The sequence below is a fragment of the Harpegnathos saltator genome, unplaced genomic scaffold, assembly GCF_003227715.2.
Source record: "Harpegnathos saltator strain DR-91 unplaced genomic scaffold, Hsal_v8.6 scaffold31, whole genome shotgun sequence".
In the NCBI taxonomy this organism is placed as follows: Eukaryota; Metazoa; Arthropoda; class Insecta; order Hymenoptera; family Formicidae; genus Harpegnathos; species Harpegnathos saltator.
In genome coordinates this window covers 749,171-769,375 of record NW_020230106.1, presented here as the reverse complement: position 1 = coordinate 769,375, position 20,205 = coordinate 749,171, and the positions used below count along the sequence as shown (strand labels likewise).

The following is a 20,205-nucleotide window of genomic DNA, read 5'->3' as shown; positions in this document are numbered from 1 at the left end:
GTCTACAAGACTTGACTGAGACGTCAGCGACGGCGAGAAGTTCCTCGCGAGTTTTAACCGGCGTCGAATACTTTGCGTTGCTTACCTTGTAAAGGACAGACATTCCGGCGTAAGCCAGCAGACTTTGCGCTGAATTTACGACCAACTGCAGACTGAAGATTGTGCCCAATGCTTTGTTGCACGACCAGAAGACGGCGGGATATCTTACCGAGTATACGCCGAGCGCGACGGCGTAATTCAGATATTCCAGAGTAATCGGGCCGTATGATTCGGCTGAAAAACGAAGCGCGCACGGCTGCGTAAATAATCCCGTTTTCAGCAAGCGGATATTTTCGCGATATTTATTCGTCGACTGTGCCACGCGATAGAGAGCCGGGCGAATTAAACGAACGCGGCGAGAAAACGAACGATTGACAAAAAATGCCATGCAAAATGTTCGCTAATATTCCCCCCCCCCCTCGCCCCCAACTTATCGTTTTGCGAATATTTCATACGGTCATCGCGCCGGAACAAAGAGCGCTTTCGGCTCATTTTTGGTAATTGTATTTCTATCGTTTTCGCGCGTTTACGCATGTATTGTGTTTAATTTTCAACCTGAAACCGCCTCGCCGAATTCGAGTCTTCGGGGAGGGCGGGGGGGGGGGACGAATACTTGGAGATCCAGCGTGCAGCTTGACGAAGTCAAGCTTACCTGTCTGCAGTTCCAGATTCAGATTCTCGGGATGATCGAGATCCGCCAGACTGTTCATCGTCAGCGGCATATTCTGCGCAGTCATGTTCCCACCGGCCGCTCTGGCAGGCCTCGGCGTGGTGGATACCCTCGTGAGATTCTTCGCCTTTGACCTGCCCTTCGAACTGCCGTTCCTGACGATGGTTCTCATGGTCGGCCGTCTGGCGGTGCTGCCTTTCGGCAACACCGTCGTCTTCGGTTGGGCCGTCGAAGTTGCCTCGAAGGTACTCGTTGTGCTCGCCGTCGTGGCTGTCTTGCCGGTAGTCGTTGCGGAGCTGGCAGCGCCAGTTGGCTTGGTGGCGATCGGTTGGATGATCATCGAGAACATCGTGGTCGTCTCGCCGGCGGCTCGAGTCTCGACCGCGTCGGGAAGCGCGATATTCGTTAGACCGGACGTCGGGGTGGCGAGCTCATCGAGGTCCTCGTTAAAGCCGGCTTCGTCCGGGGTTAAGGTTACGAAGGGCTGCGGAGTTATCGTGCCACTCAAGGTGCTTAGGTTGCCGATCGGGTTCATGAAGCTCAACAGCACCAGACGATCGCGATGGATCACCACCCAGTCCAGATCGGTCCTCCATATTGCGTCTAGACGTGATGAAGCAAAATATTTATTTCTGTGTTGTTTATAATATTATGTTTATAATATTATGGCGATAAGGAAAGGACGAGGATTGTAAGAGAAACGATTCTCCGGATATTCAAGACCTTCGATTGATGCGAAAAGTTTGAAGCGATTGAATAGTTTTTTAAATTGATAACACGAAGACGCGCGCGCGCGCGCGAGTCGCATCGAAATGGGCGTTTCATCGGTTATATCAGACATTTTTACGATTCATTTTTCCGCAAATAATGCGCAAATATTTGTTAAACCTTGGAGCGCGCGTTGGAACTCTCATCTTCTAATGCGTCCTGTCGCTTTGCGGATCGCCCAATTTTTTCTTTTTTCGTTGCGGAAGCCAGCTCAATTCAATTATCCGCCGGCCACTTGGCCGGATGAGTTTTTTTTTTTTTCGCAATATCCTGTTTTATAACCGACTTTATTGCATACAGTAAAACGACGCGACGGCGAGCTTGAAAAGGCAACGACAATGGCAGCGCCGGCAGCTTTCCTTCGATCGAGTGACCCTCGGAAGAGCAGTCTAGTCGCGGAGTGTTTCAGAGAAGATAAATGTCGTCATTGATATTGGCCGTGATATTGGGTCTGCGTTGGGTATTTAGTTTGATTATGACGGTCGGTCAGGTGGGCGGGGGAGTATCCGATTGTCACGCGACTAAATGAGAATTAACGAAGACATTGTGTCGTCAAAGACACAGACAAGATTGTTATAACTTCGAATTTATGATTCTTGAATGTAGATAATTAAACGCAATAATTAATAATGCGTCGACGATACAATTATAAAAGTAACATTACAATAGACATATATTTATTTAATTATGCAGCGAGAGGGCGGTAGAATTCTATAAATATCATAATGATTATTCGATTAATCCACGTTGTAGGATACAATGAAAATTTGTTTAATCGTCATGCAACACGCAGCTGATAAGCGCGATTTAATCGCATTAAATTTTAATGCGATTCTACGAAATTTACAATTTGATTTAGCTCTCGCTCGCCGACGTCCGTTAGACTTTCACTCGAGTGTGGCGTCACCTTTCACGGAGGTTTCAGAAAAAAGCTCTGAATAGATATTGAAGCGAGCGAAAGAAAATACCGATACATCGATTTCCTGTCCGGAACAATTCGCTCCCTCCCCACAGCCTCTTTTCTCGCGTTGGTAAGTTCTTTTTCCCCCTACCGCGATTTATCGTAAGACTTCCCGCGGCCCCTTAAGTTTCGTTTTTGTCTTGATTTGTTTCTTATTGGCTTCGCTCTCTCCGTTCTCCGGCGCCTTTAGTTGCCTTTGAACTTCGCGTGATTATTTTCGGTTCCATTGAACCACGATTACACACGAACGATGTTTTATCCGTTCTCTCAGGCCTCAGGTAATCGATATAATAAGAAGGGAAGCGAATTTAACTCGCGTAATATATAAAATGGAGGGAGAATCTATTTAAAAGCGAGAAAAGAAAAAGATGCCCTCTCCCAAGGCGGCTAACGATTTTTCCCGAGGCAACGTCGAGTGTGATCTCTGGCTTTCAATAAAAGTGAAGCAGTTTTAAATGCTTCTCACTTGACACAGAATACAGATTGTAGTATAAATCGCAGAGAGCAAGGAGTAGGATAATACAAAAGGACATATTATCGACAGATCTTTCGCCGCAGCGTGCAGATGCTAGGACGCATAGAGGCCCAACGAAACAATTCTCTGGTCAATTTCCTTTTCGCGAATGACTGCTATCGGCGACGGGAAAGTGACAGTTACGGTTCAGCAAGCCGAATGACGCACCGACGCTTACAATGACTAATAGTGGCTTTAATATTTCCAGCCGATACTTCCGATGATAACCGCGTTACCGCCAGAAACGAGGTCCTTGGCCATTATCCAGCTGCCGCAGGATCCTTTTTTCCACGCGCGTTTTCATTTACAAGCTTACCGATGGAACTTTTGACACTGCGCGCTGCGATACGCAACATTGCGCCGTACACACTCGAGCACGGTGCGCGTTTAATCGACGGCACCTGCCTCACGCCTTGTGTACTTTCGAAACTTGATGTCTCACGAAGGCGTTATTATTCGAATATCCGTCGCTCTCTTCTCGGTCCGTTATTACTGCGCATCTGCAAACGTTACGCGGCTCTGACAGGAAGGAAGAAAGAAAGAAAGAGGTTCAAATGTAGCACGAGCAGTAAGACGTGCTTATTACGCGCGTATAAATAAGTCTTACGAAAGTTTACGGATATCGAAGGTGAAAATCGCACACGGCAGGTTCTCGCCGCCCCCCCCCCTCCCCCGACGAGCAGAGATTACGGAGATTAGATGTTGCTACTCTTGTTAATATTACACGAGACATTCAGGCGAGATATAATAATTTTCGAGAAAAAGGTTTCACGGTCGTGATAACGCAGACACAACAGGCTGCTACTTCCCTCATCCATCTACCGAAGGGATTAATCCTTCACTTCCATTATCAATGCGCCTTAACGCCTGTGTAGCGCGGTCGCGTATCGCTAATTGGTCCCTGCCAGCATGAAATTCATTGTGCCAATCCCATACGCTGCAGATATATATATATATATATATATGAACATGGTATTGAATTAATTTTATCGCCGGCGGAAAATTAAATCTGCCCGTCTCAGTAATTGGTTTTGGTTAAAGAGCCCCGCATGCGAAAACTCCGCCCGCCGCGCCGTCTGACGTAATATTCGCTCGAATATAATTTTGCAACAATGCCGGCGATCTGCTGTATTCCGCGCTGACGTTAATAATTACAGTTTAATTGTATTTACGCCGAGGCCGCCGAACGACGAGACTGCGGAACTTCTTTGCGACAGATCGCGGAAAAAGCAGACCAATGATTATCGATTTCTCCGATGTTTTTCAGCTCGACGGCAGCCGATAGATTAGAATCAAAGAAAGATGAGCATCATTGCGCACGCAATGTGCAAATGCACGTCGAATAATATCAACTATCGATTAATTGATTAACTGGTCAGACGTTTGCGTCTGATGAAGTAACGCACGTTCTGCGCTTTTCCTTCGGGGAAAGGACAGCGGATCGACCGCACAAGAAACGTGTTGTGTAATTTCGGATATTTTATTCGTTAACGCTAATGATATTTCATGGATATTAAAAATATTTCAAATCCGAGCTTCTGCCGCTTATATAACTTATATAGGTTACATATCATTAATTTTACATAATGCCGCGCGACACACGCTTAAATTTTGCAAGCTGTCGGATTTAGCGGATTAAAATGAGCGCGCAAACAGTCGAGATTCCGCTTACTTGCCCGAGCGTTCGCCATTTTCTCTCTCTCTCTCTCTCTCTCTCTCTCTGCCTCTCTTCCTCTCGCGGCCGAACAACGATGAATGCTGAGAGAACGAAAATCACGTGGCAAATCCAGTCGAAGGTACAAAGTCGCCGCGCTTAATTGACCGTCCCTTACGTTCCGCCCGTCTATCTCTTGCCCGGGGTTCGAAATATTTTTAGCCTCGGAATACAGCGTAATTACAGTCGAGGGATTAAACTTCTCCCAACCTTGTGGCCCCTTCGCGCTTCCTCCCTCGCCGCCGCGGTTCCGCATTCTCGGTATCTTTAATCCCACCGGGGACGACGCGGGAAGGGGTTAAGCCGGCAGAAGGACAAAAATGCGGGTATACTGCAGCCTTAAGTCAGATTACGCCGCTTTCATTCGACCTTCTTTGTAGGAAGGCAAATGTCATATGGCAATCGTGATTAATCGTGCCGAAATTACGACGCCGTGCGTGCGATTACGAATACGAAGGAGAAAATGGGTCGCATGGGAGATGTGATGATAATTTTGTTAAAATAAATATACGCGCCGCGTATGTTTAGTTTCTCTCTCTCTCTCTCTCTCTCTCTCGCTTGTATCCTGAATTTCGCCGTCCTCTGAATACACGCTAAAACTCTACGCGGTTGAAACATAAGCTAAAAAGTAAGCGACGAGTGTCTCGGTGTCGGAACTCTGTTATCACGACTCGAGCTAAATTGGATCGAAAAGTAATGCGTCCGGTTTAGCCCCCGTCGAGAGGAGAGGTTGTTTCAAATCCCTGAACTCGCGATAAGGTACATATATAGGGAGCTATCGAGCTACCGTCTCTTATTCGAAGTTACTCTACTGTATATCCGAGATGCGTCAATAGCAGTGGGGGGGAAGTACAGTTGTTTCTCTTCAAACGTATCTCTCAAGAGGAAGAACAATTCTTCCTCTCTTTCAGACTTATTTCTCTCCTCGGAGGCGGACTTCAGAGTTGGGACGGTCTTCCCGTAACGACTACAACTGTTGAATACGGGGAATGCGACAGAGAGAGAGAGAGAGAGAGAGAGAGAGAGAGAAAGAGAGAGAGAGAGAGAGAGAGAGAGAGAGAGAGAGAGAGAGAGAGAGAGAGAGAGGGAGCATGCGTGTATTGCGCGGCTCTGCGTAAAAGTGTGATAAATCGGAAATTGCAGTTGGTCGATCTTTCGTTTGCGGCTAGTAGTCACGCGAGGCTGCAGGTTCGGTTAATTAAAATGTAGATCGCTCGACGTCGCGCATTTAATGGGCGCGTATAAAAACATCTCGCTGTAAGCCGTGACTGCGCGGGCGTCACGGCCTCCTCATTATAAATTTATCAATTCGCGCGTGTAATTATATCATACACAACTGCCGCAGACGATAAAATTTGCATTCCAGGGTGGACACATTTAATCGGCAGTTTTGCGTGTTTAATGGCTTATGAGCCTCATTATCGCGCGGCTTTCGAGCATTGTCCCGCCTTTGTCGTGAAGCTGTCGCATTGTTTCACAGCTGCCTGTTTCTACATCGCGCGACATCGCGCATTCGTATTATAAATGGCGTTTTGCGCGACTTCATTATTTCGGCTGCGTGGTTGGAGCAAGGAATTCAATCCGCGGGGGCCATCGTATGCGGAAACTAACGAGGGGTAAAGAGCGACGAGATCACATGTGCAGTGATCGTGCGGCGATGCAGCGCGGAGAAAACAATGCGCTATGAACGCCAAACATTTTGCAAATGAGCCTTCGGCCTCTTTAAACTTTGCCCGCAGCTCGTCCGCACTGTTTACCGATAAAACGCGATAACAGAATGAACTCTGGCTCGCAGCTTCCGCCTCTCTTTGGCTCCTCTGGAAATGAAGATATCCCCGGGGTCATTCTGCAGCGTGGCGCAAATGCCAGTAATTTGCGCACCACGCGCGTTCATAAAAGTTCACGCCACGCTACTTTGTAGGTGAAACGTGCACGCACACAATGGGACGAGCCGGGGTTGAAGGATTTTTCATCGCAGAAGCCGCAGAGTTCGAAAACAGCGGATCCCGATTTCGCGTGCCGGGCAATCTTTTCTTTCCGCGAGTTTCCTACGCGTCGCAAGCCGGATGCGACCGCTCTGCGAAGTCGCTAGAGTCACGTTCAAGTTCATGAATACACGAAGAGAGCGAGAGAGAGAGAGAGAGAGAGAGAGAGAGAGAGAGAGAGAGAGAGAGAGAGAGAGAGAGAGAGAGAGAGAGAGAGAGAGTTCGCCGTCGAGACGGAGGGTAGCTCGTCGGCAGGTTGCAGCACACACAGCTCCTGACCCCGAACGCCACCCACTTCTCTCGCCGCTGACGGGAGGGTCACGACAGTGACCTTTGTAATGGCGTTATCACGCCGACGTATTCCAGCTCGGTAGACACAAAAGTAACTGTGCCGCGCGCGGTAACGGGCTGATCGCGCGCGTCTCCGCGGCCGGCCGACTTTCGTTACGAGCGTTTCGCTCCGTAAGGGCGAAGGGCGCGAGCTGAGAGAAAGAGAGGGGGGCGAGGCGGATTGCGCTGTGTATCTATTTTTAATTGGTTATATTGCATATTAGTCGCGGTGTGCTTTGTACCGAATGAGCTGACCTTTATGTGAAAGCGCAATGGAAAAGAAGGGAGGAAAAAAGAAAAACATGAGAAGATCGCTCCTCGTGGAATATTCTCTCACCGCCGCGCCGCGCCGCGCCGCGCCGAGGCGAGGCGAGGCGAGGCGAGGCGAGGGCGAGGTAAGCGGTGCGGAAGGTAAAATTGCTGGCTTCGTTGCTTCCCTGTCCGGTCCCGATGGACGCGCGTACGATTCGCGTGTAAAATCGCGCGAGGACGGCCATTTCTCTCTCGCCTTCCGACGTCCCGCGATTCCGATTGCGATTTTGCGGGCGGCGCGGCGCGGCGCGGCGCGGCGCGGCGCGTCCGCGCGCGTGTATCCTGCGGCTTTGCATATTCGTACCCGTCGTATCCCGCGAGGTAAAAATAATTCACGTCAAGGCGCATTACGCTCGTGCGGTGTATCGCCAAAGTGTGTTATCGGCATTATCGTTTGGATGATGCTTCCGTGATGCGCCACAGCAAGGTCCGCGCATATGCAGCGGTAATGATAACGCGATGCATATTTTACAGGATATCGGGCGTCGGAGGAATTGCCCGTGAAACACACGTTGCACCGAGTTTGAGTCCATGAATATGAGATGCGCATCGCGGGAGAGGTGCGCTGCTATCCGACGAATTGCGTGCGCTCGCTCGTATATATGCATGACGCGACGCGCGCGCGTGTGACATCTTGCATTTGTCGCCATTAATATTTTCGCGGTGCAAAAAGCAAGCAGATTATGACACCGTAGACCTGCCTGCCTGCCTGCCTGCCTGCCTGCCTGCCTACCTGCGTGCCTGTCTGCCCGCCTGATTATCGCCCGGTGATCGCAGCACCGGGAATGTAAACATGAAAAACATGAAAAACAGCCGTTTAATGGCCATAAAATACGCCAGTCGATGCGCATGTATATGCATGTGTGTATACGCGTGCGTACGCATGTGTGCGAGTCTCGGCTGCCGATGAAAATTGCAGATAATAATTCGTTACGCGCCTTCGTCTCTCTCCGATATGTTTTCGGCAAATTAATGGAAACGAATCGCGTTGACAGGGCCGGGATTGGCGAGAGGAACGAAACGCGAAACGGGGGAGGGGGGGAATCATATTAACCGGCGTGAAGCTGCGTCTAAGTAAAGTACGTGACATCAAAGGCTCATTTGACGCTGGAAGCTCAAGTGGGGTGATGGCTGCAAGCTCCACAGGGCCGCTATTTAGATACTCTCTCGAGCGGCCGCATTGTTGCTGCTCTTAGCGTTACGCTCGGCGTTATCGTTTACCGCTCGATCGATCTCGCGAGACTCGGCGCCCGCACGCGTGAGGATGAAACATTTACGAGCGCCGCGCCGCGGCGAAGATCCGCGAAGACCTGCGGAAGGACGGAGACGCGGCCAACTCGGCGGTGATCCTCGACAATTACATTTCCGAGTTCGGTCCTTTCGCGTGAGCGAGCATCATATAGCTTATAAACCATCGCCGACGCGGCGCGACGGTGGCGACGCGAGATGCGTTCAACTAAATCATCGATAATGAAATTGCGTAGCAAGCTGGGCGATAGGCTCTCGAGCGTGTCGGCGTGTCGGCGTGCACGAAAGGCAGGTGCCCTCATAGGTGTAATCGGTCGGTCGATCCGGAAGACAGGGTTGAGAGGTCGCGGCGAGGCCGAACCGAGCCGGCCCGGGCCCTGCGAGGCGAGGCGAGGCGAGGCGAGGCGAGGCACGAAGAGGGCGGCGGAGTTGGTCGCCGTAATTTTATGTAAACTAATTACGAGTTAATTCGGTTATGGTCAACGTGCGCGGAATAGAGCCGTGGAGGACGGCGCGCTGCAATCAACCCCGCAAAGGACAGCACAGAGCAAACAGAATCAGCGGCCTGCGGAAAGGACGAAGAAGGAAGGGAGAACGAAAGGAAAATTGGGAGGAAGAGAAGGGCTCTCGAAGACTCGACGGGGTACCGCGCTCGTTCTTCCTCGTTCGCCGTTGCCGCTGCCGCCGTCGCCGCGGGTGTCCTTACGCTCTCTTACTGGGCTCGCGTACACGTCATTTCCGCCCCGTGAGTGCATGAGGCTAGCGAGGGGAGGAAAGAGAGAGAGAGAGAGAGAGACGGGAGGGGTCGTTTATAATTTACGACAGGTGCAGTTATACTTATTGAATTCTTTTTTCGCCGGCATCCTGCGCACACCTTCCTGGCGTCTCGCGCGAGTGCGCGAGCTTTTTCTAACATTCGATAAGTGATCGCGTTTGAGATTATCGGTATTACTTCAGCCTCCATTATCGTGGCTTTGTTGCCCGCGCGAAGGAGCAGGATCCTCGGAGCCTCGGGAGAAAGAGAGGGAGATATTTATTTAACGCATTCCTCTCGCGTTCCCCTGCTACCAGTTGGTTGGTTAATACATTTATACGTATACGCATTTCACTCCTGACGAAACGTAATTTGCACGTTTTGTTCTCGGGCGCGCGCGCGCGCGCGCACGCACACGCGCATTGTATCTGATTAACTACTCGGTTTCTGTATTTACGATTATTATGGTAATATGCGCGTTTTATCCCCCTCGAGGAGAAAAGAGTGTGCGCACGCGCGCGCGAATAAATGTTCCGCGCGAATGGGGATTAATGTTATTTTAATGCGGAACTAGTTGATATATACGCGCGTTTACAACAATGCTCTTTTGTTAAGACCAATGTGCGCATTTTACAGCCGTTCGCGTGTTGGATATCATAACACCTTGTTACTGCGTGCTATTCGCGTATGTATATTTTTAATTAAAAATCGCGCTCCGCATTTGTATTTTGAGATAAAAATCCGGTCCCTCCCCCCCCTCTCTCTCGTTCTCTCTCTCTCTCTCTCTCTCTCTCTCTCTCTCTCTCTGTCTTTCTCTCGGCTCGTATAAAATACCGCCCGGCGAGCGAGAGCGATGGTGTGTGCGTGTACACGTCGGTGCAAGTTACGCCGCGAAATTGCATCAATTCTCTACGAACGAAACGGGACAGAAATCGCCGCGAGCTTTCGAAGGTTTAAACGAGACGAGGGTCGTTCAAGGAGGAGGGATTTTACGAACGGGAAATCCTGCAGCAAACTGTATGCACACACCTGACCGATCAATACACGAGCGAGGACGTAGCCAGGACGAAGTTACCCGGTTACATCCCCCCCGTCCGCCTCTTCATCCCATCGCGCGGAACTTTTGCGGCGATAACGCAGTTAAAATTGGAGGCCACTTTATTGTCGGTATTATTATTAAAGAAAAAAGGAGAAAAAGAGAAGGAGGGAGGAGAAAGGGGGACAGGAAAAAGTAAAGATTTATCTCTCCGTCGGGTTATTAGCGCGGCAGGGAGGTTCAAGTACGCGGTCTTGAGAAAACTTTGCGACAAAGGGAGGTTAATGAATTTTAATCGAAACCACGCAGTTTATATACTTCCGCGAAATGTTCTGCGCGAATCCTGAAAATTAGGAATACGAAGGGAGCGGGATTTTCATGTGTCGGGGATTCGTCGAGTGAAACTTTTTGCGTTAAAAGAAAGGGAGAAAACGCGCGCCAGAGAGAGAGAGAGAGAGAGAGAGAGAGAGAGAGAGAGAGCGAAAGAGAGAGAGAGGGAGAGAGAGAGAAAGGGGCAGAAGGAAGCGAGGGAAACACATTCATAGAAAGAGATTCGACGCGGAACTACGCGTTAAACAAAATCGGATAACGACATCGCCGTTATTAATGTCGCGAAATCCCGCCGAAGATCTACGCTTATTCGCATGTCGCGTGACCCCGGCGCATTTCGATCTGTGTCGTTAGGTTCCAGTATTTCGGATAGCGTGCTCACGCTTTACCCTTCTCTCCTAGACCCTGTAAGCCGCTCCCCCCGCCCCTAGACAAAGAGAGAGAGAGAGAGAGAGAGAGAGAGAGAGAGAGAGAGAGAAAAAGAGGAAGAGAGCATCGAAATAAAAGAATACAAGAATATCACGAAACATGGAGCTAATTTTCTCCCCTTGTCGCGAAGAGAGAGAGAGAGAGAGAGAGAGAGAGAGAGAGAGAGAGAGAGAGAGAGAGAGAGAGAGAGAGAGAGGGAGAGAGAGCCGCGGCAATCCCGTGTTACAAGGACGTACGATACAACAAAGTATACTGCGGACGTATATTGTCCGACAACTTTTTTGTTGTTTATAAAATCAACAAACTATGGCGGCGGCGGTGGCGACTACTACCCCCGCTTCCACTCACGTCTCTTCTCAGTCCCCGCCCCAGAGTGATTTCGAAAGTTTCATGGCGCGCAATGTTTCATCCATACATTTACGAGGGGGGGACGCAGATCGAGCAGCTTAAATATTTATGACCGTCGAGGAATATATCGCACGCCCGTCACACTCTCCGCCCGCACCTTTTTATTCCGATATTCAAACACACTATACGTGTGATTGCCGGAGGTGGACCGGGGTAAGGGGGGAGAGGACGGGGCAGCACCCCGCAGCGATTTACTTCGCGGTTCGCGACTTATAACGCGTGTCTCGATTTTACTCGCGACCGAGAGCCGAGACCGAGCGCCGCGGAATCGCGATTGTGTACAAATGATCCTCTCGTCGTCGGACGAAGCGTTCGGGTCGCGACGTGTCAACGCACGCTGATTTCGCAACGATAACGAGAGATCGTCGTTGAAACGATACGACGACGACGAGCGATTTACGGAGGTGTCGCGCGATAATACTGGACTTTGCCCCTCTGTCTCTTTTCCACTTCCGTCATAAACTTCCACACATTTTTCCCACGCACTGTGCGCCGCCGCCCCCCCCCCTCCCGTCCTGTCCGCCGCCGAAAATCATATTGGCAACCTATTAAAAATGCATTAATGCGGCGCTGCCGCCAGTCATAATTTGCATACCGGCGCTACGGCGCGGCGGGATTTGGGAAAGCGTAGCGAGTGTTTTGCTTCTTTTTTTACAACTAATTTTTTTCTCCAGATGGTCTTGGCGTTTCGCACTTTGGAGAGCGTAACGTCCTCCCACGTCGAGGTTGTCATTAGTGAGCTATCGACTATCGTTACTTCGCTCGTTTTACGCGTCTCCGTAAGTTTCTCTGCCAAATTGATCCCGACCAATTATGGACACGGAGAAAAACTCCTCGTTTAACGGAACGTTACCGCGTGTGAATGGGCGCCCTCGCAAAGTTTTCGGATTATTCCGATGCGTTTGATCCGCCTCTCTTTCTCTCGTCGAGCGCCGGTTTAGCCGGTCTCACTGAAAGGAGAAGGAATTTCACATTTCACGGTCCTTTAAAGTTCCTAGCAGGCGAATCATTAGCGCGTGATCCCCATTAGCAACAGGTATAATGAGCGAACTTTGACGTCATCCCCATCCACTCAGCCGCCCCCTTTACCCCCCGGTAGGGTTTACGTTGGAGAAATTCTCTCTTGAGTTGCACTGGAATCAATCAACGCGTCAGCCGATATCCGCGCGGAAAATTGGATACGCCTCGCCGGAGAGCCGGCCAGAGCCGGTCGTCGATTGCGAGATTTCGCGCGGAAAAGCGAGCCGAAAGTTTTTCCAACTTCGGCGCGAGCGCGGAAAGGGGATCGGACATAATGATAACACGGGTTTTCACTTTAACGGACGGAATCGAAGGCGCTTGCCCGGAAGGGCAAGGGGCCGCGAATCTCCATGCAAGAACAATAGCCGTCAGTTATCTGCCAGTCACTCCTTTGGCAGAAAGACCGAAGCAGGTGTTTGCGCGGGGATATCGCTACCGGTTGATTTCCATTCCGTGTCTCCTGTCTTTACTCCGCAGATCGCGGCGACATCGCGTCACACACCGCGCTAAAAAAGATCGATCGTTGGGATCGTCGATTCTCTCGCGTCCTGCAATTATGTAAAAATTACGTTGAAATTATATTTCTGCTCGCTATACTTCCTGTGAAGCTCGGCTGCGGCAATATTATGGTATGAGAATTACTATGGTAATGTCTTCCAGAAAGATTCTCCGCGCCTGGTTATGATTTATTCGTGTAAGGCGCGCGTGTACATTCCGCCACAGGATCTCGCTCTTCCCTCTTATTTTCATAATGTGAAAATTCAAATATATATTTCGTTCTCCGGAGGAATATTTAAACGTGGAGATCGTCCACTGGTCGCTAGATAACACTCGAACTTGGACGTTGTACGTTCGATTGACAAGATCAGAGATGAAATTGTGGATTTTAACGGCAAGATTCTTCTCGCGAAACTGATCGAACGATCAGTATCTTTCGATGAAGCAACGATGCGCGGAATCGCGTTCGATTTTTACACGCGAAGACGTTGCGATGGTGGATAACATCGGCGAAAGCGTTTACCGAGGGACTGCCTCCATTGCAGGCGCGGCGGTTAGGGATGCGAAGGAAAATGTTTACTTTTCATTCTAACTCGGCAAACAACTTTGTGTACTATAGTTTTGCACGATAGTCTACTAATGAACGTCAAGCCCGTTGTCGCCGAGAGATGTTGTCCGCCCCTTACCATCGTGTTCTTCTTCCCAAGTGCGAAGCGAGAGAAAGATAGAGAGGGAGGGAGCGAGAGAGGCGTCTCGTAACAAAAGAAATTATAAGCACGCCGGACGGTATGTTCAAGAAACTTCCGCTAGCAACGAGCGAGAGCCTTTGGATGATCTTTGTAAATTAAGACGACGCTAATTCCATTACCGCGCGGAGAGAATACGATTCTTTAAACTCTAATTTAGCCGGCTCGGAACTTTGAAGTTTCGCCACAAGGTAACTGAGTATTCGCTCGCGTAGTTCGGCATTATCGATTTCGAAAATGATAATTTGCAATGATAATTTGAAACAACGGCGCTCTTCCTCTCAGGGAACGCAATTTCTTTCTTTTCGCGTCTGCTGCAAAATGAAGAATCGAAAGAGAGGACCTAGCTAACCTAGAATGGTGGAGCAAAAGGCGGATTAAACTCGTAATTTTCACGAGTTCCGCTTCAAATGCTATATAGTCAATCGGGGATATCAAAAAATCGATTCTCACAAATCAGGGAGCTATTACGCTCGGAATCATTCGAATCGAGTTGAATTAGTTTTCTTGCCATCTGACTTACACTCACGAAAAGAATGACTCAATTATCCCGGAATAGGAGTGACTCCAAATCTGTAACTCGCATAACTGCACGTAGGCGCCATGAGTTATCTTCATGCTGTATCTCGGCGATCTCTTTCCGGCAATTTGCCCGATTTACGAGGCTAATGAAATCTATCGAGTGCGTCTCACCGAATCGAGCTTGGCTTGGCGTTCTCATATGTCGGATCCAAATTTAAAGCCGAATTTAACGAGGGGGGCGGCTTTTAACGAGGCATAAAATCTATCGACGTTTACGCCAGCCGCCAGATCGAGCGGCAGTCTGAGCGGTCCGAATTATTAGCAATTTCATTATGTTCCGGCTTTTGTGCCTCGTCGTCATCATCGTCGTCGTCGTCGTCGTCGTCGTCGTCATCGCCGTCGTCCTAAAGCGGAAGGAATAAAACGTACTTCAAATGTAGAAGGCTGTTCTCGTCAAACAGCCGTGAGCTCAATCGTATAATGCACGTGTGGTGCTTTAAGTGGCGCACAGTTGAAGCACTGCTCGCTCGTCCTATTTTTCGAGTACTCGTATGGGCGAGAGCAATTTCGTGTCGCGCTCGGAGCACTCGAACGCACCGACTGACATATGCCGCGGCGGCGGCAATGGTCTGTCCGTCCGGCCATGTGAATTGTTGACTCGTACTACTGCGAAACTACGGCCGCCGATTCTACCCCGCGCGCGCGCGCGCGCGCGCGGTGCAAGTCCGCGCGTTGTGCGCGAGTTCACCCACCCGGCGTAGCCCGCCCCATCATCCCCCTTGCGCTCGGCTGAAAAATCGTTCTCTTCCAGTGTAATACGAGACAGTTTCTTACTCGTATATCGTTCAGCCGTGCAGCCTTGTTCGCGAGCTCGCGGAATAATAGCGTGAGAGACGTAGGCACTGGATGGGGAAAATACGAAAGGGAAATGCTCATTGGAAATGCGGGAAATCCGAAATTCACGGGAACGCATCGGTAACGTTCGCTTCGCTTTCATCCGAGCATATTATCTTTAGCACCGAATGCTTCTCCTTTCGACTTGGCGCACTTTCATTAATTCTCTCAGCGAGATTCGCGGGTGTCTTTTTATGAAGGTTTGTCCGTGCGCGTGCATTTGTGCGACGCGACTTTATCGATTTTATTCTGACGGTGCGTTGAAGTCTGTGCTGAGGTAATTATTATGCTTAGACTATGATCGCAAATTTGGCAAACTTTGGCCGCGCGTATATAAATGCAAATAAGTCGGTGTTATCTTGCAAGTTTGAAGGTGAAATGTAAGGAAAATTATGCGCGCGGGAAAGAACCGGGTGTGCGTGCGTGCGTGCGTGCGCGCGTGGTCTTTAAACAACACGACGCACGTACGATGTTTGCCCGGTTAATGCATACTCGACAAAGGAGAAAACACATCTCGAGTGCATCGACTTAGCATATTCCCTTAGAGGCGCGCCAAGTATGAGAGCGATATTCGCGACAATATTAGTGACGAGATAAAGAAGCGAATATTGCGCTCGTGATTATGCCGCCGCGCCGCAGCGGCCGCGCGTAGCTCGCTAAAACGTTGCCGGCGTATCAAATCTGTTGCAAGGCGACTTTAATGCACGTATAATGCAGATTGAAGCGAACAACCCATGTATCTCCCATTCACGGCGCCGGCTAGGGAGCTTTTATGAAAGCTAAAGGCTTTCTTTTCGAGCGTTCCCCGAGGAGTCCTATTATTCCGCGCGCGAAACGACCGTCCGAGGATATTTATAATGAAACGCGAAATTTGCATAATTACGGTCGTGGAAAAGGTGAAAGGCGCTTATATCCGATGCGGAAGCATCCGTTGCTACACAGAGCGCGGCCAATGGCGCGGCAATTAAAGCGCGCCACGCGGCGATTCGCGCGAGGAACCGCGAGCGAGCGAGCGAGCGAGCGCGCGTTTCTTTCTCCGATTCGTCTAAATAGCATTATCTCCCCCTCCTCGCAAGCATATCCCAGAGAGTGGCCAGTGTGCATCGGAGAGAAGGGAGCAGCAGCGATCAATTTTACGAAGCCACCTCGCCCCTGCGATCTCAATATTCTCGAAGCCGGGATATACGCTCTTAGCTCGCTTTTATAACTTTCCGTGCATGTTTATGCTGGCGCGCGAGTTCAAATATCTCCCGGCATGAAAATGCGCTCGTTGTATTCATGCCATCCAAGATGAAGCCCGCGTTCATTTCCGCTTAGAGCTTCACGAGAAACATCCTCTCGCGAGATTTTCTTCATTTATCTTCTCCCTTACGCGAGTTCCCATCGGCATGCTCTCGCGATTCCGGATAAAATCGAGTTACAGTCGACGGATGACCGGTATCTACCAGCATCCATCGGCCACCGATCACCATATCTCGGAGAATGACAAACCAACCGCCTGGCAGCCGGCGCTCGTCGCGACGAGACGCGTTCTCACACCCCTAACTCGGCTCGCTCAATTTTGATTACGGCAACCGCGAGCTGCGGGCTTCACTTACTCCCGTACACACACACACACACACACACACTTATCCCTCGGTCTCCTCGTGTGTGTTCAGAAGTCACCAAGACAGAGAGACGCAGAGAGCGCTACGCGCTCATAGTTCCGCAGCTCCGGCAGCCTTCCCTGTTGCCGCCGCTGAAACAAGTTGTCGGCGCGTATCTACCGCGCCGACAACTTGGGCGACGCATGCCTCGATAAATCGGATTGCTTTGACGGGATATAACTGAGTTTGGCGCGAGGTGCGGAGCATAGTTTGCGTTTAGCAAAATAAGCGCGCACGCGGAATTCGCAGCCGGCTCGGCGAACTTAATTTTCGTGCGAAGCGCGGCAGAGCTCCGGGATAAGACCGGCTGGGCGAGGGTAACCAAGAGGGGGGAGGGGGGAGGGGGGCGATAGTTCCTTGGCGCTTCCCGACGTGTGCAATATGTTATACGCTGAGCGGCGTGAATAGGGTTCGTCGAGACACTTTGTGCTTCCCGTGCTAAACTCTCGTAAACGTAAACATGGCCTTGCGTAATACGAGCATTAAACTAGCACAAACTCGCGTGCAATGGCCGAAGTTTTGATCACGCCAGAGACCGGAGGTTCTCATAGTTTTCTGGCCCAAGTTTCCGCCCCCCGCGTACTATACTACTACACTACACTACGGGCGTACTCTACGTGCGCGAACTTCACACACTCGTCGTTAGCGTCGCGAAGTACACACACTCGACTAACTGATATTTCCGTTGCTCCTCGGAATGTGTAAGGACGGTCGTCGAGTGTCCCGGGTCGAGTACGCGCGATGAAGCCGAACGATTCCCTCCCGCCCTCCGTCGGGAGACACGTTCGAGTCCTCGGTGGATCAGCAGCTAAACGCGGCACGTTTGACATTAATAACGGAACGCTCTTTGTAACTCAAAGGTCGGTAGTCAAATATTTGAGTATTCGACCAAAGCGGGGCCTGCTTTTCTTCGCGATGTCGGGCCGACGTGAATAATTTCGGCCGCGCGCGGCGGCCGATCGCGGACGAGGAACTTTCCGCGAATTTTCACGAATCTCCATTTCAAACTTTGGTCGATTGTGCGGTTGTTTAATGCCGAAAGTTGCGCAAAGAGGGACGGCCGAGCAAATATTAGCTACAGAGAAAGCTCGATCGTGGGAGCGGATCGACCGGGCGGCGCGCCGCCGATTGCCGGTCGGCCGGCAATTCCGGTTCCGTTTCGAAAAAAACGAGAGCGATATTTCCGAGAACGAGTCGCACACCGCGCTCGCGCTCGCGAGCGAGAGAACGCTCCGCGTTCTGCAAACACGTTATTTACAGCGTCTCATTAACGTCCGTCCCGGCTGAGGCACAAACTTGCCTCCAAGACTGAGCTGTGTGTCCAACTTCCTCCACTTGCCGCTCTCGAATTTCTTTGGATGTTATACGTACAATTAATTGCCGTAACGGCAAAAGGTTAAATGGAACACCGTAATTTGTCTCTCTATACTGCAGACTGTAGCAATTTGCTCTTTTCGCGGAAGAATCGTTGTTTTCCGGCGCCAGCTAGAACTCAGAGCCGTGATAAATGGCGTCGTACACGCGCAACGTTGATTAGAATGGCCGCGTGTATTTATCGTGGACTGCGCAGCGCGCAGTTTGCGACATCTAATCTCGCGTTTCGCAGTCGATGGAATAATTCGGCGAGTCGGCGCTTACGGGGGGGGGAGGGGGGAGGGAGGGCGGGAGAGAGAGAGAGAGAGAGAGAGAGAGAGAGAGAGAGAGAGAGAGAGAGAGAGAGAGAGAGAGAGAGAGAGAGAGAACGAACAGTTCGATCGGGAGAGCGGTTTCGCGAGAGAACACGAGTCGACCCGATATTCAGAATAATGAGACGTTGTCCGAGAAAATTGCGACGCCGACACACGTCGGCGTGCCTTCTAGTAATCGCTTTATCGAGACTGTCGCAAAACGTTTCGGCGAGAGTTTGGAACGGAACGAGGAGGAGACGGAACGGAAACACGAGAAACGCGTCCTCGGCGCTTAACAGCGCTCGCGTTTTCGGTCTATAATTAATCTCGAGCCGGCGAAAAAGTCTGCGGCGGACAAGTAGAACGAGAAGCGCGCGCACCGTTCCCCCGGTCTTGTACGACCGGCTCCGTCGAGTTTAAAGATTCTCATTTTGCGAACAATTCCGCCGGATGAGACATCGCGGGTAATTAAGCGGAGGCAGCTGAGGAACAAGAGGAAAAAAAAGAGAACGCGAGTAAAGATGGAGAAGGAGAGACGGGAAAGAAGAGTGGAAGGGAGGGAGGGAAAGGATCTCTCTCTCTCTCTCTCTCTCTCTCTCTCTCTCTCTCTCTCTCTCTCTCTCTCTCTCTCTCTCTCGCAGACACACAGTCGGATCAAGCTACTGCCGCGAGAGCACGTGTACGTGAGCGCGCGTTGTTACGCAAGGTGAACGTGCGTGGACGCGAGGAGCGTTTACACCGTGCGCGCGTCCCGTACACGGCCGAGTACGTACGTCGCTTTACCGTAATTACGAGCGAGCTTAATGCGCCCTGCGAATGATACCTATTTGCGAGCACCGACGGTGCATTACGGTGGCTACCTTTCCGACGGACGTGTGTGCGTGCGCGCGCGAGTATACACGACCGTCGCTCCGGCATTAATGCGGCTCAAGTCCGAAATGCCTCCAGCCAGCCACAGGCAGCCGGCCGGTCGGTATCGATATTTCAAAATCGGCGCAACGGAGCCCGGAAGTGGGAAAACGTAGGAACGTGATTAAGGCTCGTTTCCCAGCGTTTAATTGCGAGCCGTTTGAATAATGAGTCGCCGGCCGTCGGCGTCGTCTCGCTTCACGGTGCGACACGGTGAAATTACGTTGTAATTGTAAAAATGCGCCATCCTGTACTTAGACAAATTACCGGCCCGGAGCCCTGTGTGTGTGTGTGTCGCGGAAACGTGATTTATCCGTTTTCTGCGGGTCACGCGCGGGGACTCTAATTTGTTTAACGTGAAAAAGAGATCAGTGTCACGAGAAACCCCGATTGTACCCGCCCCTCCCCCCCTACGTGCGCGAGGTGAACGCGCGTTAATGAAACAACGAAACAAATTTTCAGTGTGAATCTTGAAAATAAATATGTGATCATCTTTTTCTCTGGTAAGAATCTTCGACGGCACCCTGAAGAAGGTGCGCGACAATGCGATAATTATGAACGAAAATGAACGTGATAATTTATGCAAGAAAGCCCGCTATATATCTCGGCCGCCAAGGAGAAGCGCACAATTAATAAGAGAGAAGAGCGCGCGCGCGCGCGCGAGAGAGAGAGAGAGAGAGAGAGAGGACGCATTATACGCTTCGTTTAGAAACATTTCTCCTACACTTTGCTGTACTTTTGTAACAGACGCGCATTTTGTTTGTGTGTCCTTTTGCACGTTTTCTGCAGTGCGTTTCCGCAGTGC

General features: G+C 50.6%; 1 protein-coding gene across 1 annotated transcript in view; it reads right to left on the bottom strand.

Moving 5' to 3' along the window:
- Positions 1 to 20,205, bottom strand: part of tinc (transmembrane protein tincar) — a 139,449-nt gene that overhangs the window by 14,817 nt on the left and 104,427 nt on the right. The window contains exons 9-10 of the mRNA XM_025299988.1: positions 692 to 1,312; positions 86 to 273 (exon numbers count right to left, since the gene is read on the bottom strand). Of these exons, the coding sequence (XP_025155773.1) occupies positions 86 to 273; positions 692 to 1,312 (809 nt within the window). The remainder of the gene's footprint in view (positions 1 to 85; positions 274 to 691; positions 1,313 to 20,205) is intronic.